The sequence below is a fragment of the Babylonia areolata genome, chromosome 18 (genome assembly GCF_041734735.1).
Source record: "Babylonia areolata isolate BAREFJ2019XMU chromosome 18, ASM4173473v1, whole genome shotgun sequence".
NCBI classification, from domain to species: Eukaryota; Metazoa; Mollusca; class Gastropoda; order Neogastropoda; family Buccinidae; genus Babylonia; species Babylonia areolata.
Genome location: NC_134893.1, coordinates 43,184,178 through 43,210,473, shown reverse-complemented (window position 1 = coordinate 43,210,473; position 26,296 = coordinate 43,184,178). Strand labels below are relative to the sequence as shown.

Sequence of the window (26,296 nt, the reverse complement as noted above, 5' to 3'; positions counted from 1 at the left end):
TTTTTTAACAATGCGACTGAGTGTGTTTTTTTAATTTTTTTTCAGACTTGAACAAAGGTCACACACTGCTGCAACAGGCACAACCACGTCCTCTCAACAACCCGTTTTCTTCAAACGGGGCCATGTCCAGTTCACGCCGCCCAGACCTAGCCAGTCTCAGTGGCTGCTGGTGAGGCCAGCGCAGGGGCCTGACGAATTTAGTTTGAAGGATGCTGGTTTTCTTTTTGTTGGTTGTCTTTTCCTTTTTTTTTTTTTTGACAAAAATCTTGGAACTACTTGCATGTGGACCTTTCGTGACATTCTAGTCTAAGCACATTTGAGCAGAACAATGTGTGTTGCTTGTTTACCGTCCAAAAGACTGTTACTGCATATGGCTGGGTTGGGAGGTTGGAGCGTACGATGCACTTACTTATGCACATGTGGTTTGTGGAAATAACGATCACGTCTTTCATTTCTTGTTCTTTTTTCTCGCAAAGTATTACGCACATGCTTCACCAGTGGAAGGCTGTACAGATCTTGTAATGATGAAGATATCCCGTGGGATGAATGGTCCACGGTTGTTTTATCTTTAACTTTTTATCTGTGATTTATCCAAGGATAATTTCAAAGTCACTTGCAAATGTTTTAGATTTTTTTTTTTTAATTTGTCAGTTTCTCACCGTCAAAAATAAATGTTTTGAGCTTCTGTACAAATAAGATAAGCTTGGGGTTGAGACTGAAACTCTTGATCTTCCTCTCATTTCAGTTGGATTGTATTTGGAGGAAAAGTTTGTTTGCCATAAACGTACTGGCATGTGCATAAGTTTTTATGAAAAGTTTTATTTGGTGCACCTTTTAAGCAGTTGTGGTTGGTTGGTGAGTGACTTTTTTTTCAGGTTTTTTTTTTTTCTTTTTTTCTTTTTCTTCTTTTTTTTTTTTTGCTGTTGTTATTGAAGCAGTGATAATTGTTGGCATAAAGAAATGAATAAAACTTGTGATTGATGGCAGCAGATAAAGAAATGACTATCTCTCTTTATATTTATTGTAGTATTTTTACATCAGCCCTCCGTCCAGTATCTCAAAGAGATACCATAGAACCTCAAGTGATTTATACATGCTCTTGTTGGTGAGCAAGTCATGACATTTTCACTGCCTGTTTATGCTGAAATTAGTCTGGTATGGTGGGGATAACTCATGCAGAAGATGGCAAGAGTGATTGTTGGGGGAAAGTAATTCCTTATTTTTGTGGTTCACGTGGTAAATGGTTTCTCTGAGTTTACTTTTTTCAGAATTATTTTTATATCATTGATTATTTACTTCAGTTAGACATGCCTACCCCCAGAAACAGACAGTGAAGAACTCGTACCTTGTAGAGATCAGAAACAAATCAAAGTTCCAGGGCACCCTGTAACAATGTTCAATTGTAGTAACACAGACACAATGCATTGCCACACTTACACAATGAGCAGGATTCAAATTGTAGCTAACTCTATATGTACACCATGTGCAAGGTGAAAGTTGAATGTAGTTACATGTACAAAGATTGAAGAGATCTGAAGCAAAGTGTGTGCACCTGAAGTGAGTCATAGCCCAGTCTGCTTCTGAAGTTAGGTGGTGATGTTATTTTTCTCAGAACTGATAAGAAATTTCCCGTATTTTTCTCTCTTAAAGTGCTGACATGTTTGATTTTCTGGGAGTAATTTGGATAAATCACAATAATAGATATGTTTGTACTTTTTTTTAATTTTTACCATGCCTTAGTCTCAGATAGGTATACTGCTTGCTTTTATGAATTAAAAAAAACAACAAAAATTGAAACAGCTCTTTTCTGACTTAATTGCCTATATTAACTGCAATACATTTTGCTTAATATGTGTAACTATACAAATTTGAGGTTGATGTGAGTGTTTATGAGGCCATAATGGAATATGAACACTGTGAAATCTATTCATGATGCTCAAAACGAGATTTTATACTGCTGTTTTTACTATGCAACCCTTTTATCAGTGTGGTACATATTTGTTTTTGTGTATCTTTTTTTTTTTTCACCTAGAGTTAGTCAAGTGCCGTGTGAATTGTCCTCTTAAAAAAGGGAAGAAAAGCAAAAAATAAGAAGGAAACCAAAACAAACCACAAAAAGTACAAAAGAGAAATATGAATCATGCTTATAGGACTATTTTCCTTTTTCTTAGACTTTTTTCTTGCTCCAAACAATGTCTTCACCAACACAAAACTGCAGTATTGTTCATTCAATTGTTGTGTACTTTTTGTTGTTGTTGTTGTTGAATACTGTTTTGTTTTCAAAGGTCTGTTGTGTACATATGTGGCCAAAGATGAAACCATGTGAGAATGGTGGTATATTGAACATGTTGATGATTTGTGCACTGTCTCATGTAGCTGAAGGTCCCGTCGCCACACACTGCTTTGTGTTTCTAGGAATCATTGGAAGGTCCACAGGTAGTGTCCAGAAAGCCCGCACATGCTCCTGAGCCCCTCGAATCTGCTTGTGGTGAATGTCTTTGGTTCATTCTTGGTGAAAAGGAAAGGAACAGGTCTTGCACTTGATACTTCACTTTTTGGATGTATATTTGTGTATTTCCATGGTGAAAAGTAGTAATTTGTTGTATTGGAATAGACGCACAGTGGTTACTGGGAAGCTTGCAAAGATATTTGGTAGTTCAGTGCAGCAAAATTTTGTGAGAAGGTGAATTGATTGTGGAGTACACAGGTGAATTGATTGTGGAGTGAATTGATTGTGGAGTACAAGATTTCCTAGAAAAAAAAGGTCAGATCACTTTTTCTACATCACATAAAGAAATGTGAATTTTGTCTGAAGATACTGATTGATTGATAACCTCAGAACTTTTTCCTTGAGTGAATGGTAAAAATCAGATGTAAGTTTCTGCATTTTTACATGAAGGCTTTGCTCTCTTCGCTACTTTCTTTTTATACATATAATTCCAGACAATGGTAGTCACGTAAATGAGGCCATTATCAGTTACAGATTAGAGTCCGGTATTTCTGATAGATTAGCTTCAGTAAGGTTACAAAACATGACTGAATGTTGCTACACACATGGACAGTGACTGGGATCGTTTTGATTGTACATGACAGATGTTCGAGTTGTACAGGAATGGGATGACGACGACAGGCAATACGATGGCTGTGCGTGTGTGTATGTGTGTGTGTGTATTGGCAGAGAAGAGCGAGCGTGGCCGGGCAGATTTGCGGAGCTTTGGGGCAGAAGATTGGCTACTTTCTGTTACCCACACAGGCTGTGTAAGAGGCTGGCTGCCCACCCGTTGACTTTCCTTCATGTTCTCTCCCCTTTATCCAACACTGCTTCCTTTCCACCCTTCATTTTCTTCTCTCTTTGTTCAGCCTGCTGGCCTTGTGGCTTTTGTTTTCTTTCTTTGTACCCTGGCAGTGGCGTTGTTCTGATTATGCTGTATTCACAGTTTCATCATTCATCATTGTACAGGAAGCATTGTTCGGTCATTTTGATAAAAGACTAAGCATGGTTCCATCATGGTAATTGTAAAGTAATCAATATTCTGATTATACAGGAAGCATTCTTTCTTCTAATGGTAAAGCAAGCATTTTCCCATCGTTCCAAAGATAGGGTGAGCATTGTCTGCATGCAACAGTGTTCACGGTTGCTTCATATGATTACGGTGTACCACTTTCTCCTTTGCATATTTCTTCTGCTTATTTCTTCTCCTTTCGATGCCAGCTCTTTGTCCGTTTTCCCTTCCCCACAATGAAATGTTCAACATGCTTGGAAAGATTTCAGCAGGTAAGCAGTCAGCCTGGAGCAGCCAATGAAATGATTTGTTACAATTGCATATATTGTATGTTGTTTTTGAGTAGTGGATCATCGTTCTGAATTGCAAATAGTCTTGTCAGACAATGAACAGATTATTGGTGTTTCATGTGTGTGTTTTCAGTATATCAGTGGTCTTTATATTTCAAAAAAAGAAAAAGCTTTGTACTACAGCCTAATCATGTTGATACAGCTTTTGCTTCTTGTTTTTGTATGCAAATGAAAATCATTTTGCTTTTTTGCTTTTTTTGCCTTTTTTTTTATGCTGTCTTGCTGACAGTTTGAAAGATGTTTCCCTGGGGTCTGCTAGAAGTGAAGCGTATATTTTCACTGAAGGTTTTAAAAGAAATTTTAATTGGGAACCATATTTCACATGGAGAACAAAATTTCTTTGGTATATGTGATACAAGAGCTCCTTTGTTCACGACGAAATTGATGAAATGGGTTGTTAAAGTGAAGTTGATGACCTAGTTTGTACAGTGTCCACTGAGAGTGATAAAAGAAAATTCCCCAAAAAAGTATCATTGAAAGAAAACCTTGACAAATAGAAGACAAAAAAACCAAACCAAAACAAAACAAAAAAACAGAAGAGAATAACGAAACAACCTGATAAATATTTGGTTAATTTTTTAGATGACAATTGACACAAAAAAAAAACAACAAAAAAAACACAAAACAATTCGGTTGTGTTCAGTGCCAAAATATTGTGATCAATTTTTCCTCTTTTAAAAATTAATTTTAATTGCATCCCATGGCACTGGCATCCACACACAAGGGTAAGAAAAAAAAAAGTTGTAGTAGTCCAGTTTGTCTCTTTTTTTTTTATGGATCTCTGAAAGTATCCCATCAGCAAATGACAGAGAATAGAACTGGTCAAACTATTTCTGGAAAATGTGCCCCCTACAACTCTCCCTGAACAGTGTAAATGGAACTAGATGAATTTGCTGTGTACAGATAAGCACTTGTAAGAGTTGTGGACTGAAATAAGAAAGTCTGTATGGGAGAGAGGTAAGGGTAGAACGGCCGAGTAAGTAAACCAACCCCCCCACCCCCTCAAAAAAAAAAAAAAAAAAAAAAAAGACAAAGAAATCTTTAAAAAAAAAAAAAAAATTTTATTAAGAAATGGCAAAATGAAAAGAAGACATACACTGTGAAATACGTGAAAATTGTTGCCACTTTAGATTTCAGATATTATGTTCACTCATTAATTCTGCACTTTTACGCATGACACTAAAGATACTGTTTTTAACCACCACCAGTAACTTCCATGTGATTATCATTTGGGAATAATTGTCATTAGTGACCTCATTTGATTATCATGTGGAGATTTTGGGTAAAAAATTTGAAATGACTGCATGGTGCATCGTTTAGTATGCAACGGAAAAAAAAAAGGATAATCATTTAAAGGGAAATGTGAAGATCCCTTTTGAGCAATTTTGATTTATATCACATGATAATAACCGTGTCAGTGTGAGGAAAACATTATCAAGGATAACATGCCAGTCTGTTCACAAGATTAACAGCCCTACACTTGCAGGGTGGCATGTTATTGAGAGTTAAGGGGTTCAACAAGAAATTAAATTAGAGTGCTTGGAATACAGTGAACCTGGTCCTGGCAAGGATAGTTACACTTCACCCATCCTCTCAGAAAGTACCAGCTTTGCTCCTCTACTTCTGTCCCCAAGAAAGCCATTTCATTAACACCAAACTTACTTTTTGAAGCCACTTGTAAAGTTGTTGGTGAGCATTGCTTGCAGATTGTGATATTTTTTATCGAAACGGTCTGATTTGTGACTTGCGTCTTGGAAAAAAAAGACTGGCTGTATATTTTGTTTTCACGACAGAGAATGAAGTATTGACATGGCTTTCCCTGGAAATAAAAATCACATCATAACAGGCTCCTTGATCCGCTTTGGTTGAATGCATTTTTGAAGGTGTGTGTGTATGTAAATGTGTACAGCTTCATGGGTTTTCCTTTCGCCCTGGATGAATCAGTTAAGAAGCAATGGAACCATTTCCCCATCAGCTTTTAATATTTCTTGCCAGCTAAATGTGTGTGTGTGTGTGTGTGTATACACATGCTCAAGACAGTCTCAGGGCCAGCAGTCCACATCAATATGAAAAATCGATGAGTAAATAATTCCAGTTCACCATAAGACTGAACTGTTGCTGAATCACTGAAGGGTGTCAAGTAATGACTGTTCTGACTCAACACATGCTGGACACCACTAACTGTCAGAGCAGTGACAACAACAGGATGGTTGCAGAACCAAACTATTTAAACATCAGTTTGAGCTCCTCAGTTGAGTGGATAACAGCCATCATGTCCCTCTCACAACTGTCCCCTTGAGTCTGCCCACTCTGAAGAATGGCAGTAGGTCACCACTGGCATGGGAGTAGAGGGGATCTTGAAACAGAATACTATGAGTGCATGACTTGACACTGGGACAAACAACTGAAATAAATCTTTAAAAAAGAAAAAAAAAATGATGGATATATAAGGGTGATGATAATGATGCTATGGAGACCCATTCAGGCATGGAACTAAATAACAAAACTGTAAATCGAGCTTCCTTTCCTAATATAAAATGGCATCAGCCAGGCCTAAGAGATACAGATCAGCAGTGTTGATCGGGGAATTTTGAACAGAGATGCGTGCATAAGGTGAATGACACTGAACTGTGTTGTACTGGTCTTCCCAACTGATCCCTTAACACATTCATTCAACTCTGAGCATGAGCTGGCCACATGCTGAACATCCCCATATTGACCGAGTTTGATGGGAGTCAATCCAATTCCTCGAGGCAACTGCCTTTTCAGTATTATATTCATTATTGTTAAGTAGAGCTGAATGAGTACACATGATATCCCAGGTTTATGTGGATATCATGACAGCTGCAGATAATGACTGCCCAATATCCTGTGACTGATTTCTTCTTGAAAGATTCAACAGGCAAATACAAGATTCCTTTTCCATTATGGTGAAACACAAACACACACTTCATAAAAACTGCAAGCAGTGGCAGCTTTATTTTATAGACCAAAACGAAATGCCTTGAAATGTAAACATCTCAATGATATTAACTGCCCCTATGATAAAAGGATGCTGACAAAAAGTACCCTGCTACAGTGCCTGTATCTTATACAATACATAAACAATGCTTACCCAACTATAACTCAGTCTGAAAATAATCGTCAAAGTATGTTTTTTCCAACTCGGGGTGACAAAGTCCACTCATCAAAGAAATGTTCCTTTTTCCACCTACACCTATCATCAGGGTCAAGGTTTTCAGTTAGCGACAGTCCTGAAACTATCTTAAGCTTTGCAAGTTTTTGTAGCTGATAAGACTCAAGTGGAAAGATGAAAGAAAAGAAGAAAGAACGCATGCACACAAATGAAAAATGATCTCATGATGATTTTCTTTAGACACAGCCATATTATACACACTTAATTTACATTCTTTCATGCAAAGTTCCTTCATATTTTCCATTCCTTTACACATTTACAAATAGTTCTTGTTTACATACCCCTTCAACCAAGAGGTTACACTGCTCTTGCAATACTGACAACAAACTCCCGACAATCAGGGAAAATCTGCACATACAATACCGACAGCTGGTACAAAGACAAGCAAAGAGATACTAGGTTTGAGACCATGCAAATTCCACACAGGTTTTCTAAACAAAAGTATTTTTATCAACTGACACATTTTTAGCAAAACAAACTTGAGGAAAAAATATGCATTAATTTGGAAGTGAAAAAAAATCACAATAATTTTAAAGTAAAAAAAACAACAACAAAAAAACAAACAAAAAACCCCCTAAAAAAACAAAAAAACACCTGGAGATTTATCATTTAATTGGTTTAGTTTATTGCTGCTTATGGTCCAGCCGACCACACAGGGCCATATCAGGACTGTCAAACCACACAAATGCTCAACCACATCAATACAACACTGTCACATCTACAACAACAACAAATCACAAAGACAAACCAAAACACAGTTCATGACACATTATCCTAACCATTTAGCTCCTTAGGGCAAATAAGACCAGGCAGTGCTGAGCACGTCAGCTCTTCCGCTTAATTTATCATCCCCAGCTTACAAAAAATCATAATAAAGGATAAAAAATACTTAAAAAACCAACAACAAAAAACCCCACAAAAACCCCATAAAAGGCCACATAAGCAAAAAACACTGCAGAATAGACAGCTGGTGTCCATCCTAGTGCTTACAATTTCACTACCCAGTTGCCAGAGCAAAACAGCACAGATAGTATATCATAGACAACGGAAAAGAGGAAAAAATGTCAAGGCTTGCTTGAAAAAAGAAAAGGGAATGGACTGGGAAGGCAGAAAAGGTTGACAATAGTGAAAGAAGAAAAAAGTCAGAAATAAAAAGAGCAATAGAAAAGAGGAAATTTCTGGCACAGATTTTCCACAAGGTGGAGATGCTAATTATATTGAAAGACCCCTGACATCCTGATGGGAAAACATGGTTAAAAAGAAAGTCAAAAGGAGTAAATTTGGGAGTAATAAAAGAAATGTCTGACATAATACAAAGATCAATTTGAAGCAGTATGTTTTATCATAAGGAGCCCAGTGTGTCTGATGCATTTCGGTCCAGAATCCATAATAACCACCAAGACACAGGATATATCTTGAATATGAAAATCAGGAAACAACTTTCATGCCTTCTTATTTTAACAGTTGCTCTTTCTGTTACCATGAGCAGATTAGACTCTTTTTTTTTCATGAATTTATCACTATTTATATGTTAGAACAGCTAGCTAAATATCTCTTGCCCTTTTTGCCTGTTGTTAAAAAGAACTTACTGGCAAACTAGTAACATTACTGTGTGGATGATGCAACTAAGTACATGTATTAATTTATCAGCAAGCAACCAAAAGTCTAACTGAAGTGATAACAATTCAAATTGTTCTTCTACACTATCCTTTCAAATAACTTTGAAAAAGTTTATCACACATAAATTAAGAATATTAAAATTTAAACAGCAAAGTAAAATTACTAGTTTTAATCACTACAGACGTTGAAAGAAAGCTCACAATGTTCAGATTAAATATAGAATGATAAACACATGAAGGTGTGTGTGTGTGCATGTGTGTGTATGTTAAATTAACTGCTGTATCTGTGCATAGACGTAATCATTGTAATGGTGTGGATGTGTTGTTTGCACACTTGCATTGTGTCTGTGAAAACTGTGTATGGCCAAATAAAATTCCATGCCCATGCGACGCTAAATTTTCTGTTGGAGAGACAAATAATGCAAAAGCAGCTTGTTGGCTAGGTTTACTCTTGGTGCACTCTCTTTGTGGAGGCTTCAGATGTTGTGTTTTGCATATGCATTCATGTTGATTACCCTGATTTGGCCTTCACAGATGGTTTAGCCTTGAACAATGTGTGTGACTTTGTGTGTGTGTGTGTGTGTGAGAGAGAGAGAGAGAGAGAGAGAGAGAGTTGTTGCTTTTGTTAAGGGATTCTTCATGTCCCCTGTGTACAACCACTTGCCACTTTCCATGTGTACTTAATATTAATATGAAGAACTTGATTTTTGTCTTATTAGCAACTTTAGTGATGATCAGTAAACCTAAACCCAAACAAAAGACAACTCAGTTCAGAATGGTATCATTACTGCAATGCAATATCGTCAGACATCTTCATCCCCTTATCAGCACTCATAAACATAAACAACCACTTGTGCATGCCCATGCATGTGGATGTCAATGAAAAAAGAAAAAAAAATTATGCATCACCAAAACTGTGTATATGCTCTTGTAATAAAGATCTCACGTAATACAAAATAATGAAAATGACAACATGACTAAATTCTGTACAGAAGGTAAACGCTTATTTTCCTCTCTTTTTGCACATATCCAAATGGAAAAATATAAAAGTTTGCTATTCACAAATCCTGTACAAATGAGCAACAAGACACACTTAAAAAAGAAAAGAAAAAGAAATCAAACACAACTGCAGGAAGAGGGTCAGAACCTTATGAAGGTGTGGTGGTGTCCATGAAAGCACAGCAGTACATTATACATCATACCCTTGTGAACATGTGAAAAAAAACAACTGACACCCACAGATTTAATACCTCACATTCCATTAGATCTCATTCTAGATGTAAATGTAATCCTCTACTATCTGTTGTTTTTGTTTTTTCATCAACTTTACCTCCTCTTGTTGTTGTTGTTGTATCTACCAGTATTTTATCTTAAAGTCTTAACTCCCGAGAGCAAGGTTTCGGTTCTAGCTCCGCCCCTTTTCTCTGCATTCAAATTTTGTATTATGTGTAGCTGACACATTTTGTACTTTCCAAAGTCAATTCAGGTCTAGATTGGAAGCTGCTAGGCAAATCTCGCTCTCTGCCATAAATGAAGCCAAACCGTAGCTTTATTAGGCTTTATTTTGAATAAACCTTCACCGACGTCACAGTGTCAGACTCTGGTGAGAAACTGGCTTGATTCAAATCGCCCGCCATTTATAGTCCGGTTCAGGCTTTAAGAGTAAAATGCTTTATAAGGAATCCCAACTTTTCTTCACTTCTTTTTCTTTCTTTCTTTTACTTCAAAAAGAATATACACATGGGAATACTCAACTGAGGTAAAGACTTTCACAACAACAACAACAACAACAGCAAAAAAGAAGAGATGAAGGACTCAGTAATTTTTCTCTGAATCTGAATCAATCACAGGCTCCTCAAGAGAAGATCTCAAGAAACAGGAAACGGCTGAATGACAGCTTCATTCCCATTTTTTTGTGAAAAGATACACTCTGCCTGAGACGAACTTGGAACACATAAAAATGAGCACACACAAGCAAATATATGTACACTGTTACAAACCTTGTAACAAAGCCGTGTTAAATTACAAACAAATGTGTAAACTTCCTGAATGCCGTGAGGATGATGGACACAGACAGCCTTCAGAAATCAAACACATTCCAATATACAGCATCACAGTTCATTAAAAACAATGCAGCAAACTGATTATTCATCAGACTCTACAATGGAAGCATTGGGTGGGTTCGTTACTGCCATTTACGCATCATGGGGAGAAGAGAAAGAACGGTGTATGGTGCATCCTCACCAGAACAAGACTCTGGACACAAAATCTCCACACAAAATGGAAGCATCTGACCAGAGTAATTATGTTCAGAAAAAAAAGTTACACTAGAGATCATGCATGGGCCGTTGTCATGAACAAAAAAAATCCAGATTAAAACTGCCCCAAATATACAATGGCTGTATTTGCAGCACCTTTCTCTCTCTATATCTATCTCTCTCCTTGTATTCTCGTTTTTTTCTTTCAAAATTTTAATATTTTAGCTTTCTTCCTTTCTATTTCTTTTATTGCAAGAGTTTGGAAACACTCTGCTGATTGTTCTAAGTCTTTTTCAAAACTATCTATTCTGTGTTCCCAGTGCCCTAGCTTGCTCGATTACCAGAAAATTATATATTAAATGTCACAGTAATACAGGGTAGAATTGGACAAGGTTTAAAAGGCTAAATTTGCTACTGATTCAAAATGTTTCAGATGGGTGATGAAAGTTGGCTTGCCATGTGGATTTTCTCTAATGAATCAAATTTTTCTTGATCCCCTTTTCATTAAAAACCTTTTCTGCTGGTGACTTACACTTTAAAACTGTAGAGCTCTATGACATTATTGAAAGCAGCATGCTTTGTCAACTGCTGTGTGCACCAAACATACAGGAAATCTAAATTTAAAAAAAAAACCATGTGTCCACATGCTCACCATTCTCAAGAAAAGGAGCCTGTATATGCACCAACATTTTCATGTATATGGTTGTATATGCACCAACATTTTCATGTATATGGTTATGGGCCACCTGTACCTTTGTCAAAAGGCAAAACACTAAAAAAAACCCAACAAAGCTTGTTGTGTAAACATTCTTCACATTTCCTCTAGACATTTGATAAAAGACAGTAACATATCAAATCTACTGTCCAGTGTATACATTTTTTCTTCTCGAAGAGAATGTGAATTTTAAAACCATTTTATATAATTCTAAGAAAATTACTTGATGTTACAAATTCTATAGACATAAATACATACTGATTAAATAGTGATCTGTATCACAAGGTACACATTTTTTGTTTTGTTTTGTTTTCATTGATTTGATCAAATAATCATTAAGGATTCATTACTTACTATCTCATGCAATTCAAAATACTGGGGATAGATTCAATAACCTTGTAAAAATCCATACTTCTACCAAGTTCAGTTCTTCCAGCATTTGCAAATGCAAAGAAGATTACAATGTTAAAATTTACCATGCACATTATGCATACACATTCACTGTACACAACCAAAACCAGAGGTATTTCCAAGAATTACTTTGTTTACACATATGTGAAAAAAAAAAAAAAAAAAAATTGGTGTACACAAAGTTTCTCTTTCGTTATTAAGCCACACTTGCCATGTGCTCTCTGGTCTGTGCTGCACATTATCTGGCAACATTATATGCATACAGTCTGTATCAAAATCCTCTGCTGGCACGACACTTCATCGAAACTCATACACTGATATGCTGTTTTCTTTTACATGCGTCAGATTCAAGGACTGGTACCTGTAAACATAAAACAGGATCTTTTCAAAATATATGTTACTATAAGACAAACAACATGAAACAGACGACAAAATGAAATATGCATTACATTCATGTAGAACTTTCACACAGCTAATCTTTCAAACTGTGAGACCATGAAAACACAATACTGTAATGTATCACAGAAAAAACCAAGAAAGCACTGAAAGAAGATGTTACAAAAATAAAATTTTGAAAATGATTATAAAAAATGTAGACTTTGAGTGCTAATGGTCTTTTGAGTGCTAATGGTCTTGTATAGATCATCTTCATAATCATAATCCTCATATTCTTTAAGACACAAATCATATATCTATCCACAGATAATCATAAACGTACTGCCAAAATTGTGTAGACACCAACCAACCATTGCTGACAGGTTAGTTGTGTATCTCTGGAAGTGCTCAGTTTTAATTTTTATATCTTGTAATTAGGCTTATTATGCATACCATTCTGAGCTCCTGTGGTAGTAGTAACCCTCAATTGTTGCTGTGCTTTTCTGGAAGCAGATGTAATAGAAACCAGCAAAAGATGCCCCACTGATGTCTTTGATGGTATGATCAGGAACCAAAAAATGTTCCTGAAAAAACAACATAAGGGTACAAAATAAAACAACTTCTGATTACATACTTTCACAAACAATGTAACCAACTAGTACATTGACAAATGGCACAGAAAGCAAAAGAAATAAGATGCGGAGGAAGATTATCTACCACTGGAATCAACACATGCTGCAGCAACAATGCCAATGAGATGTGTGTTTTCATTTCTTGTCTTGAAGCTGCCTCTCATTTTTTAAACTTCTCTGTAAATTTTGTTCTTTGCTAAAAATGGTAATGCAACTAAAAAAACAAAACAAAAACAGCAAAAAATGATCACATATACCCACACATCCACACATATACAATCACACACAAACATTTCATATCTAGCAGTCTTCCATCTTCATGAAATCTAAAGATATGTTGAATCTGACTGCACTAGAAATAATGAATTAGTGAAGTATTGCATTCAAACAAAACAAACCATAAAATTTCCATTGTCAATTATCTTTCTTAGCTCCTACACTGAACATACCTTCCATCGCATGAAGACAAAGTCTGTGCGATCTAATTCGTCGTAGTCAAAGGTGTCAGAGTTAAATGTCTTGGAAAAGTTGTAGAATGAGAGAAACTTCCCCTGAAACCAACAAAAAAAATATTCATTGAAAAGTATCCAAAGGGTATGCAAACATGTATTAATATATTCACACACACACAACACATATAAATGCATAAGTACATTCAAATCTAAACAACAAAAGAAATCACTGTCTTCACAAGTGTTATGTATGGTACTAGTAATCTTATCATCAAAAATTCTAACACAGAAAAAAAAAACCCTCCATGATAACGGAAGAATATAAGTGCAGGAAAGCAACTCTTCTGTCATAATAGAATGACTATACAAAGAATGAAAAATACTTTAGGATAAAATTTCAAAAAAGCTTACAAAACAGAAGCAAGCCTACAGATGACACCTACCCAATGCTTTCTGTCCACGTCTTCATCGGCGTCCCACTTTCTGGTCAGGAATGGGTGTTTTTTGCTGATGATCTCCCCATCAAAGAAAGTGGTCAATGTGGGAAACTCCTCAGTCAACCCCTTTATTTTCAGGTAGCCACAAAGGTAGGAATTGGCATGGTCAACATGCTGAAAACATGGACATTGAAAAAAATAATGTCGACGTTCCTGAGAAATTTCGCGTAGTAAATCATAATTTCATGCAATTTCACACCTCAAAACCTTATATACTACCGCCTGTCTAAGTTTCCTGCAACTGTTCCAGTGCTAGTGTTCTATTAATTAGTTGTGCTTGCAACTGGACTTTTTTCTTTTAGAAAATAAAATCCCTGACAAACCAACCACCTCAACAGATTATTTTCAGAACCATGAACAGAGATGATGATGAAATAATTTTGTGAAAAACTGTAAATGTGGGTTTGCAGCTAACTCTTAACAATGCACATAATTTTTACTCAACTGATCGTGGGTGTGTGCATGTGTGTGTCGCTGTGTGACCCTGTCACAGTGTCAGTGCATGTGTGTGTGTGTGTGTGTGTGTGTGTGTGTATGTGTGTGTGTACATGTGTGTGTGTGTGTGTGTGCGTATGTATACATATATGCATATTTGCATGTGTGTGTGTGTGTGTGTGTGTGTGTGTGTACGTACATACATGCTTATTTGCAAACTTTATTGAGCCCATAAATTGACTTTTCGTAAAACAATAAATAGTATTAGGTAGTGGCAGCTAAAATTTTAATTACAAATATTAATAATATTCACTAACAAATTCACTGTGCCCATGCCAGTGTTAAGACATGGTTTGAAAATGAATCACTGAGTGTAAAAAAATAAAAACAAAAAAGTATAAAAAGCATAACAAATAATGAAAATCAAATCATTAAAACACCACTAAATTGTGAAACAATGAATGGTTTTCTTCCACCAGTAACCAATGCTCATCACAGTGCACAAGTCTGTATTGAGTATACCTATTCCTGTTCTTCCATTACACAACCAACATTAACTTATAAGTTATAAATGATTCTGTCGTGGTTGATGCATGTTTCTAAAATGTTTCCTCCCTTCACCCATCTGGTGTGCATAACAGGTATTTGAATCTAACACTATACTGAGATATATCCTTCCCCATCTGACACAAATAATCATTACAAATAGTACTGTACAAAATCATAACTGATAATTCATAAAATTTATTTCTATGTATAGATTCATCATATTCAATGATAGTAATAATAATAACAATAACAACAATGAACAACAACAACAATAATAAAGTCTAGAGCCGGCATTCAGTTTCACAATGATAAACATTTAACAAAATGTCATAGGTTGAACCGACATGGGATTGAAACAAAGCAACAGCTGAACAAAGGCTTCGTTGGTATTCAATAGCATTAACAATCATTCCAAACATGCAAATGATCTTTAGTCTCCAACCAAACTTATTTTGGTCGTAATTTTTTTCGTCTGCTAGTAGTTACTCTGTGTGCTACGCCTTACCTGTAGAACTACTTCCACATCATATGAATTCCCTTTGCTTTTTTGGTAACCAGTGAACCTGGAACCGTTGTAGAGCAAGGTTGACTGGATACCTGGAATTCCAGAGTTTGCTGGAGGAGGTGGGTCGATCTTGAGACCTGGCATACTTGCTTTTGTTGATGTTCTTTATGGGAGACAACACGACCTAACACTCAAACGTACATTTTACACGAGGAGTTGCCAGGCCAAGTAAGTCAATGAGTTTACGATTTTACGACAAGCACTTTCATTGGTCATATAGATCGTCTTTTTACTACAACAATCCAAATGCAGCCATGCCAATGTGTGTGTGTGTGTGTGTGTGTGTGTGTGTGCGTGCGCAGACGTCCTTGAAATTGAGTAGTGTCTTTAAAGGTCTTCACAAAAAAAAGTCGACAAAAGAAACATTCTCTCTGTCTCCGTCCAGAAGAGATGGACACAGTGGCAAAACTGCGGCTCAGTGTCACTGCAGCAGGTTACTTTTGGTGTGTACGTAGGCCCGATTAGGCATCAGTGAGTTTGCTCCAATAGCCGGCTCCCTTTTAATTACTTTCTAAGAAGCAGATGTGATGTCATGCGTATGACTGAACATAGACACTAGAATTTCCTTTGGTATCATCGTATCATATTAGTGTCTATGGACTGAATCAGTGCCGTCCGCATGCTTTGATGCCCGGGAAACTGAAACTGGAACCAAATTTCAGTGTATTGCACGCGCGCGCGCGCTGCGTGTGTGTGGAGATATGGACTGAATGAAGGAGGGCCTGTCGAATTCCATTCATGCAGAACTGAGATCAGTCAAGCACGTCAAATTTGAATATTTCGTAATCGTGTTCGTTGCTTGGAAACACAAACATACAAAACTGCATGGAAACGTTTTCATGATTATTCACACCCAGTTCAGAAGAGCGCAACAGAGAAATAAGGGATGCATCATCGGCTCAACTGTGCCTTTATCAGTTCATTGGAATACTGCATATCTGTCTTTTTTCAGTACAAAGACACTCTACTACTTTGTGCGCACCCTTGTAGACAGTCACGTGATATTTACAGTCCAAGATGGCAGCGCCCTTGACCGTCATTTTACGAAGACTGACAAGTCTAACTAGGCACAAAACTGCAAAACTGCCAACGTTTGAAGGATCACAGACATGGAAAAGTTCATCGCCATATGGATGTATCAGGCCATATACAAATATTAGAGGTTTGATTTGGCACCCCCACCTCCCACTCTAACCGACTTACTCCTCCCCATCCCATAGTCCTGCATGAAGTTCGATAGAGCTGTATCTGTTAAGTACATCGCTGTTGCCAAGATTATGGCATTATCGCGACGGGTTGGGGTGTGCTCAGCTTAGCAGGTTCACTGTTGAGATGTTAATAGTTTGTTTGTTTGTTTGTTGTTTTTTTTAAAGATCTCAAGAGTTGGTGCTCTTACTATGTTTTCTTCCACTGTGTGGTTCCAGTCTTTTACTGTGCTAACAAAAAATGTTCGTGGCCTTATGAGTCGTCCAGGTTTATGTGGAGTTAAGTACTCAGCAGGTGGTATGGCCGGTACCAACCCCTCAACTACCTTGTAGAGGAAGATGAGGCGTAGATCACGTCTTCGCTGTTAGAGTGTCGGCAGTTGCAGAGTGTGAAGCATCTTGGTGATGGAGCTGGGTGTTATGGATTTATAATGAACCGGGCAGATAGGCGCTGCACTTTTTCAAGTTTATCAATATCCTGTTTGAGGTAAGGACTCCATATGATGGAGCCATACATGAGGGCTCGTCTGATGAAGGATAGATTCGCATTTCTCTTGCATTGCAGGGGGCAGAAACGCAGGTTTCTCCTGAGGAAGCCAAGGGTGCTGTTTGCTTTTTTGCAGTGGTACTGGTAGGCAATGTGGGTGCTCCATTTAAGGTCATCGGAGAGTTGAATACCTAGATAGGGGTTTGTGTGGACGTGCTGAAGGGGAGTGTTAAATAGGGAGTAGATATCCCTTCCTCCTTCTTCCTCTTCCACTCGACCAACAGCAGCATGTTGATGAAAATTGTCGTTTTGTGGGAGGTTGCTAATGGGCGCAATTTAACTGGTCTGTTGAGGGATGTGCTTTTAACTGGTAGGGGAGATGGGGCACAGTCGACTGGTGTGTTCGCATCTCCAGCTAGGCCAGTCTGGCTAACGATCAGCACAGCCCTAGCCTTAAATCTATCTCTGAAGCCGGTCTTTGATCTGGATTTGGCAGTATCCACATTTTTTCTGCTCAAGACGGAATGACTAGTGTTCACAACAAGATGTGGATGTTCACTCAGTCAATACTTGCACATAGGAGTTAGGGGGAAGAAATGTGGATACTGCCCTGGATTCGCAAAAAATAATATTTAATATTCATGATGGGACCAGACCCACAAGCTGGCCTGAAGTGGATCTCGTGCATTGTCTTTGGTTTCGAAGGTGGCGGACTTCTTCAGGTTGATCCCATATAGTGCTTTTTCTTTGTTTGTTGTTTTTTTGTTGCATGCATGCACTGACGCAAGATGCAAAAACTGATGGATAACAGTTTGTACTTACAGTATGAAATAATTTTCCTTGCAAATAAAAAATATGTTCATTTGTTCCGCCTCTCTTGTCTCTTCCTCCCATTCCCAACATGAATGGCTCTCTCCTGCACTCTTATTCTATTGTGAGCGATGTGTACCAGTGGGGAAAATGTTAGCTTTTTTCTTTTTTCTGAGTTTCTCTGATGATTGATGGTGGCTTCTGACGTTCTGTATTCATGACTGAGAAAAGGTATTAATTATCATGTTCGATAATTTGCTAGACTATGACATGGATTTCACAATATACGTCACAATGTAACTTAAGGTTCACAATCATATAGTTTTACAATTGACATAATTTCATTTACAGTGAGGGACATTGGTGGACCAAAGTAAAGTATAAGTAGGAAGGAGTTTAACTGAAGGGTATACACACCTATTTATAAAATTGTATTTCAGCAGTTCAGATCCAGCTAATTGTAATATCACACAAGTGGAAACACGTTAAAACCATGAAAGAAACACACATACGCACGCATGCACGCACGCACGCACAAATAGACTGACAAAGTTACACACAAAGACACAAGCAGCACAGACACACAAGGTGAGAGAGAATGTTAATGTGCACAAAGATAAACTGAGTCTGATAAAATCAGTTTTAGTTTCTCAAGGAGGTGTCACTGTGTTCAGACAAGTCCTATTTATATGTCACACTACAACTGCTGAGCGGATGCCTGACCACCAGCATAACCCAACATACTGGTCAGGCCTTGAGTGGATGGATATATATATTTTGATATATATGCTTTTCCCGCATTGGCCTTGTCAGCCATGAGCGTGCCTGCATCAGACATGGACAACGCCCTTCCTAGATCTTCGTCAGCGAAGCCAGGCCATGATCATATATATATATATATGTATATATATATATACACTATCACTGTATCAGAGTGGATTTCTACTACAAAATTTGCAGGAAGATAAAACTTCTGTAGCCATGGATTCTTTTTCAGTGCGCCAAGTGCATGCTGCACTCAGGACCTTGGTTTATTATGTCATCCGAATAACTGGACTCTCAGGTTGATTCTTCAGTCAAACTTGGGAGAAAGGGCGAGACTGGGAATTGAACTCAGACTTTCGCTGACTCTGTATCAGCAGATAAACATCTTGACCATTCTGTCACCTTCCTCCTCCGCTGATGCAGTTGAATTTTAATGCATAATGATTAGAATGAACATACACAGAATCATAATTTGAAAAAGAGTCTTTCTTTAAGGAGGGTGTTACTGGAGTGGAGGGGGAGGGCGTTGTTTTTATTTTATTGAAGATTTATTGCCAGAAATAAAACAGAATTATAGTTATTTTAAGCGCATGGTGTAACTCATTAAACTCCATGGTATAACTCTATCTTTTTTGTTTTTTGACAGAGGTCAAGAAATTCTACAGAAATGCATCTATAGCTACAGCTGATGGTAAGAAGTTTATGCATGAGTGTTTTGTTATGGTAGAGTATGATTTCAGGGTTTTGAGTAAGGATTAATGTCTAGATTATAAAATATTTAAGTGAGTATTTGTCAGGTAGAAGACTCCTTCCTTCTCAAAAATGATTTGCTAACTGGACCGGACCACTTGGGGTGCACATGTAAAGAGGGTTTGCCTGACACGCCAAAAAGGCACTGTACGGTTTGTCTAGTGAAGACAATGGTCTCCGTCAGATTTACACAGCTTTGCAAGCTGTGTAGATGATTATACATGAATATAACAATGAGAGATGGATCTGTCTTGTCTTGCAGTGAGTTTGTTTAAACTGAAATTACAGTGATGAAACTCAAACTGACAGCAACATTGGACACTTTCTTCAGTCCATCTATCCAATTAAACATCAGTCTGGAATCTATCCAGTCAGACATCATTTCTGAGCTAGTGACCATGGCTGACTGTGAAGGCACGGTACTTTCACAATTTGAGAAGAGGGGGAGGAGAGAGAGAGGAGTGAAGTAAGACAATAGGTGGAAGGCCAGACAGAGGGTGGCTAAGTGGGCATGGCCCCGACCTGTCAGGGAACTGACGTTTCACAGTGTTCAACTGATAGGAATGGCAACAGCCAATAATCCACAGCTTTCATGAAACCCAGGGTTGACAGACGATAGACTGAAATCACATGCTTTTTTACATTTTTGATGCTTTTCGTCACTGATCAGTTGACTGATTTCTTTGTAGAGCTGGCAAACTGGATACACAGCAGACACTTCATTGGATGATTTACAACCATGAGGAAGGGAATGTTATAAAAGTGCCTTCTCCTCTAAAGTGGGACACTCTTAGGTGTAAGAAAAACTTGACAGCTCAGTTTCTGAGAACATAATTGACTTTTTATCTTGACCAAACCCACATATGTCGTTGCTGGGACAGTTATTCATTTACATGACTACAAGTTTAACTTATAAGCCATTTTATTTCTTTTACAGGTATTAGCAGACAATGAATAAGCATGCTATTTCCAGCTGTATTTTGTTTGATTTCTTTTTGGGTATCATTCTGTGGAGGTGGAAATAGACTTTATTAATGCATAGAAATTATCTTCTCTTTGAAATGCCTGATTAGTCGTCTAGATTCAGTTTATTCTTTTTATTTATCATTGCAAATTTGCATGCAGTCGTGAAGTTATTCAAGTTATTGTATGCCAGGTTTAGCGGTCATTGAGCAGTTGATGAGAACGAGGACTGACGTTATCAAAAGGAAGATATAATCTCCAAAATTCTACAGAGTGCAAAATATTATGTTTTACAATGCTATTTATTCATTCAATTTCATTTTGCTGTTACTGTTTTCTATTTCATTCTCTTATCTAACATAGAACATGTATATGTTCAGGGTGGTATGAGGTCAATCTGGACAAACGAAAGCTGCGCACACCAGCAGGAAACTTGTTTCGGGTGCCAAATGAAGCAATGGCACTGGCAGTTGCCACTGAGTGGAATGCTCAGGAGAAAACCGTGAAAAGACATAACATGCACTTGGTGAGCCCTGTCTTGCACACACCACAATGTTGGTCTTTCTGTTTTTAGCTTATTTTTCCTATCCTTTGTTTTGTTACAATTAAGAGACATGCGCATGTTTATGCAATTAAAGAGATAATCTAAAACCGTGTTGATATATTTAACAACATTTTAGTCTTTACTTATTTGAGTGCTAATAACAGTCAAAACAATAATTATAAAAAATTAATAAGTGGTTGTTTTTTGCCTTTTAAGAAATCAGCTATCTATCTATCAGTTGATAGATTAATCAGTCAGGCAAACAATCAGCTGATCAACAACAAGAATGATAATGATAATAATAATAACATTAACAAATATAAAGGTATGCACCAGAAAAGTGTGTGCAAAGTAAGTATCCAAAGAGATATCATAAAATTAAAAGTGTGCACACCAGATCATAAAATGGACATGTAAATACTGTAAATAATATATATTAATTAATATGTCATGTGTGTGTTTACAGACAAATTTGTGCAACACTGCCCTTGACAACCCACTGCAGAAGAACAGGCATAAACTCACAGAATACATTGTTTCCATCCTTGAAACTGACACTATATTGTAAGTATTTGAGTGTGTGTGATGGAATGATAAAATTATGATCAAGATTTTGCAGTGGAGTGAGGCATATTAATGGTATTTAGATTAACCAGTGAAATGTTATGCCGACATTGTTAGTGATTACCTAAGAAAAGCAGAGCTTAAGTTTCAGGATTTGAAGCACATTGCTACATGCTTTTGACTAAATCATTTCAAAACAGTATTTTGGATATTTCATTTCTTAACCCTTAGGCTGCTTATATGACAAGATAACTTGTCAGCGCAAGCATGTACGCTTTGCTGCCACAATGACGAGATAACTTGTCATCGAAATGTTCAGACTTTTCCCTGGTTTGCATTGAGTTTGTTGACAAAAATACTGGTAGCTTTAGCTTGGGGAATCTTTCTAGATTCTATCCATAGCTAGAAACCCCATCTACGTCATGAGGCAGTCCTTTATTTGAACGTTCTGGTTGGGTTACTGCCGCGTGTTTGCCTGGCTCCTCTCCTTGCTCACTCAACAAAATGTCGGACTCTGTGCTCAAGACATGTGATCGTGTTGCCCAAAATCAACCAAGATTGCTTTCTTTAGCTGATGCTCAGTAAGAATTGAAGCGTAAATTCGAAGGAGAAGACACTTATTTTTTGTAGGATGATTTGATAGAAAATAAAGGAGCAATGAAGAGACTGGCTAAGATACAACTGTCAGTGAGTGATGCTGACTGTACAGCTGTAGCAGACGGCAGAAAGTGACCAAATTATTAGCAGGATACAGTGTGAGCGATTTTCTTGGCACTCCAGTGAGAACTGGATGAAGTGACCGTGTGAGAGGGGTGAAGAGGAGAAGGGCAGAGACCGAGAGGGTGTGGCCCCACATCCATATTATCACTTGGAGAAGTCAAAATGCATTGTGTATCTGTCACTTTTTAATAATTTTTTTCTTTATTGTGGTTTTTCTGGTATAATTTGTGTGTGCAGGTATTATCCATTTGTCCAGAAAACATGATATTTTAGTGCAAATTACCTGACTAATGTTTGTAACGAACAAGTTGAAAATGTGACAAAAAATAAAACACTGTTTTCAAAACAACAGCATATCACTGAAAATATATAAAATGGGAAAACATCATGTGTTTTGTAATCTTTATTTATTTACCTTTCAGAAAATATATACTTTTATGGGTCTTTCTCCAGTAACAAAGAGCACAGAATTTTTTGAAAATACATACCTGTTTTTTGTGAAAAAAAACCCTGGCAAATAGATTTCACTTAAATCTTATTTTCCTGGCAGCAAAAGGGTTAAATCCCAATGCTGCCGAAAAGCATGGGAGTAGGTGCTTTTGACCTTGAGGCACAGATTATGTTAGTGACCAGTGTCTGAACAAATCTCAGTTTGTGCATGTGTAATCTTTGTTTGGAGAAAAAAGATCATAAGTATTAAGTGAAACTAAAAAAAACATGACTGATCAATATTTGTTTGCCTGTTTAGGTCTAACTTGTGAAACATTTGATTGATACAAAGTATTTTTGCTTAAATTGTTTTTATGTTTGAAAAAAAGCAACTGATTTACTGTGAATGTGTGGTTGGTCTTTTAACATACACACAAATATGAAGATATTTGTAAAGTTTGGTCAATTGTAACAAAAATATGTAACAGACTAGACAGTTACACCCCCACATGTGTATTGTTAGTATTCATGCTAAACTTGATTTGATAGTATCCCAAGCTCTTTGTTTACAGTTACAGGCTGCAGGAACCACCAGAACTGAATGAACTGCAAGCTGCACAGTGGGATCCCATTCTGCAGTGGGCAAATGACAGGTGAAAATATAAATGATAGGAAGAAAATACAGTGATTGAATATTGTACTTGTCCTGTTTCCTAATCCTAGCCCTTGGTAGAGGCAGGTGTTGGTGTTTAACCATTTTCTTCTATAAAATCTTCTGTCATACAAAGAAGACTGTGCGCAGACACACATGCACACACATAGGGATATTTTGGACTGGACATAATCTGATAATGGTTGTAAATTTAATGTAATTGATACATAATCTGATAATGGTTGTAAATTTAATGTAATTGATACATATATATGTTGTTCATTTTGATGTGAGCCTACATTTGCACATATATTTATATGTAAAGATTAACAGTAAATATTCATTAATAATTGGTGTGGGTTTTTTTTTTTTTGTTTTTTTTTTCAGATACAACCTTACTCTTGCAAGCACATATGGCATAACCATACCGCATGTCACAAAGGAATCTAAGGATATCATCCGCCGACATCTGCTGTCTTACAGTGACTGGGCATTATTTGGTACATCATTATTTTACGATATATCTAATATTGTTTGTTGTTGTAAGAGGAAATTGAATTAAGGGGATTATGGGGATTGATCTTTGTTTTTGTTTGACAAAAGTGAATAAAGAGAAATTAGTGTTGAGATTTATTTATATATTCAATGAAATTTTGCATGGTTGTATTTGCAACCTTTGCCTGTGGGGTTGGGGTGGAAGATTCTGTCTTTTTCATCCTTAAGTTAGTGAAAAGAATTAGTGTTTTGACATCCATTCCACTTCATTCCTGGTCGGCTCAGTTGCTGTTTGATTCTACATTGTCATTTAGAAACTTAAACTTCATCGTCAAGCATTGTGAACACCAGTTGATTTAGACTACTTCCACTTTGGTGACTGAATTAAATGGCTTACAGAGATTGTCAATGAGATGATTGCAAGATGGAAATGAAGGACAGTTTTCATGAGAAAGAACAAAAACATTATCATTTGTCGTTGCTGGGTACAGACCCAGTTTGTGCTAATTTGTATGTGTAGCAGTGACATTAATATTAGTAGCAGTAGTGTTATTTTGTCCTATTGAATGAAGAACCAGTACAAACGTTTTCTTGCTCATTTTTGCATTGTTATTTATCATGGAAACTTACATAAATGAATGAATGAATGAATGAAAATGAATGAATTTTGTAATATGAATATTAATATTTTCCTCTTGGATCTTGGAAGGGTAACTATGTATCATAATATTCATATGTTGAGCACGTGATAGGCAGAGACTTGTAACTGAAAAGAACTGATCATAGTTGGTACATACAGGTGGTATGTGCAGGTTATGAATATGCTGTTGATAACGTCCGGTCCTTGCTGCTGGTCATGGCTCTAATGGACCGTCACATCACTGTCGAAAAGGCTGTTGAACTGGCCACATTGGAAAACCTTTTCCAGGTATGTTGCAAATAAGTTTTTTACCTGGGCTCATGTAATGACAATTATGAAACTGAGTGATTACTGTTAATCAAAGGAAGGATCTCAGCAAACTTTATGGTAGCAGTGGAGACTATTAACTGGTGTATTATTAGCTTCTGCAAGTTGAAAATATTCTAACAATCAGATTAACTTTTGCCATAGAGTCAGATGAATTTATTTTTCAAATGATATCCACTTTCCTCATGTTGCACCCCAATCTAATCTTGAATCTGTCCCTCCTGAACAGAATCTATTGATTTTGTCTTTTCTTTACATAAGGGAAGTTCAGTGCAGAACAGAAACGAACTGAACTTTCATCAGGGGACAGATTCAAGATTAGATTGGGCTGCAAGTACTCAGAAATGTCTCTGTTGTAATGATTACCTTGGCACATGACAGGATATCAGGTAAAGGAATTGTTTCAATGTTATTATTTTTTCTTGTGGTTTGATAAATTTGTTTATCCTCCATATTTTAACCTTTTCCACTGCTATCGGTTTCAGGCACAACGCTGGGGTTCTATTGAATGGCTGCATGATGTGGACAAGTACGAACTTCAGTCAAGGCTTGCGGCTGCCACTCTTTTCGTGCACTGGTGCAGTGAAAACACTACAGTGCGACAGAAGGCTTCATTACCTGTGTCATGATGTTTCTGGACATGCTGGGATGGACAATGATGACAGTGGTCACCAGTGTGCTTGTAGATGACTTGGAGAGAAAATATCTGGGAGCATTAGTGCATGAGCAAGTGTGTCAGTATTCATACTGGAAAAAGAGTGTGTGTGCAGGAGTATAAAAGCCATTGATAGTGATTTCAAGTGGCACTTCATGTTTTATGACTGGTTGTGAATCTCTTCAATCCTCAATCAACCAGTGAGTCATCATCCTGAAATAAAAATTTGATTCTGAAAAGAAGTAATGCGTTACATATTGATGAAGAGAAATGAACTGGTTCTGTTACTTCATGAAGTAAGAACTGGGTGATTTAGGTCAACACATTTTAATAAATGTATTTCAAGGTTTTCATTTTGTATGGGTAGCTCTGTCTTCAGTTCAGACATCCATACAGTGTCTGTCCAAGATAGGGCGATTAAAAAAAACAATAACCAACGACACTTCTCTTTGTCTGTGTCTCTTTCTCTCTGTGTCACACACACACACACACACATGCGCGCGCGCGCACAGAGTTTGTGGTTTGCTGTACCATTTTTTCTTGAGCTAAGGCAGAATTAAATTTGAAACGTGTATTGGTGTTATATGAATACTGAATTTTCTGCTGCTGATTGATCTTATTTTACATTTTATGCCTTATTTTAATCATTTTATGTCCGCAAAAGAAAGTTCCGTAATTCAACCTCAAAACTTGCATAGTTTTTTTAACAAGGAAAAGGAACTAGTACTGCATC

General features: G+C 37.1%; 3 protein-coding genes across 4 annotated transcripts in view; 2 read left to right on the top strand and 1 right to left on the bottom strand.

Annotated features, from left to right (window-relative positions):
- The window catches only part of LOC143292792 (protein bicaudal C homolog 1-B-like), a 59,000-nt gene extending 53,300 nt beyond the window's left edge, over positions 1-5,700 (top strand). For both annotated transcript variants that reach the window (XM_076603374.1, XM_076603373.1), the window contains exon 21: positions 46-5,700. In XM_076603374.1, the coding sequence (XP_076459489.1) occupies positions 46-173 (128 nt within the window). In that variant the 3' untranslated portion in view covers positions 174-5,700. The remainder of the gene's footprint in view (positions 1-45) is intronic.
- On the bottom strand, positions 958-15,745 carry LOC143292794 (glucose-induced degradation protein 4 homolog). The gene is made up of 5 exons (XM_076603375.1): positions 15,498-15,745; positions 13,955-14,122; positions 13,509-13,610; positions 12,881-13,011; positions 958-12,413 (listed from the first exon to the last, which is right to left on the bottom strand). The coding sequence occupies exons 1-5, from the start codon at positions 15,639-15,641 to the stop codon at positions 12,350-12,352; spliced, it is 609 nt and encodes a 202-aa protein (XP_076459490.1). The 5' UTR covers positions 15,642-15,745; the 3' UTR covers positions 958-12,349.
- Positions 15,746-16,545: 800 nt separating this feature from the next.
- LOC143292791 (ATP synthase mitochondrial F1 complex assembly factor 2-like) lies at positions 16,546-25,805 on the top strand. The gene is made up of 8 exons (XM_076603372.1): positions 16,546-16,719; positions 19,471-19,515; positions 20,918-21,063; positions 21,548-21,645; positions 23,367-23,447; positions 23,834-23,946; positions 24,754-24,869; positions 25,394-25,805. The coding sequence occupies exons 1-8, from the start codon at positions 16,575-16,577 to the stop codon at positions 25,535-25,537; spliced, it is 888 nt and encodes a 295-aa protein (XP_076459487.1). The 5' UTR covers positions 16,546-16,574; the 3' UTR covers positions 25,538-25,805.
- The last annotated feature ends 491 nt before the right edge of the window (positions 25,806-26,296 follow it).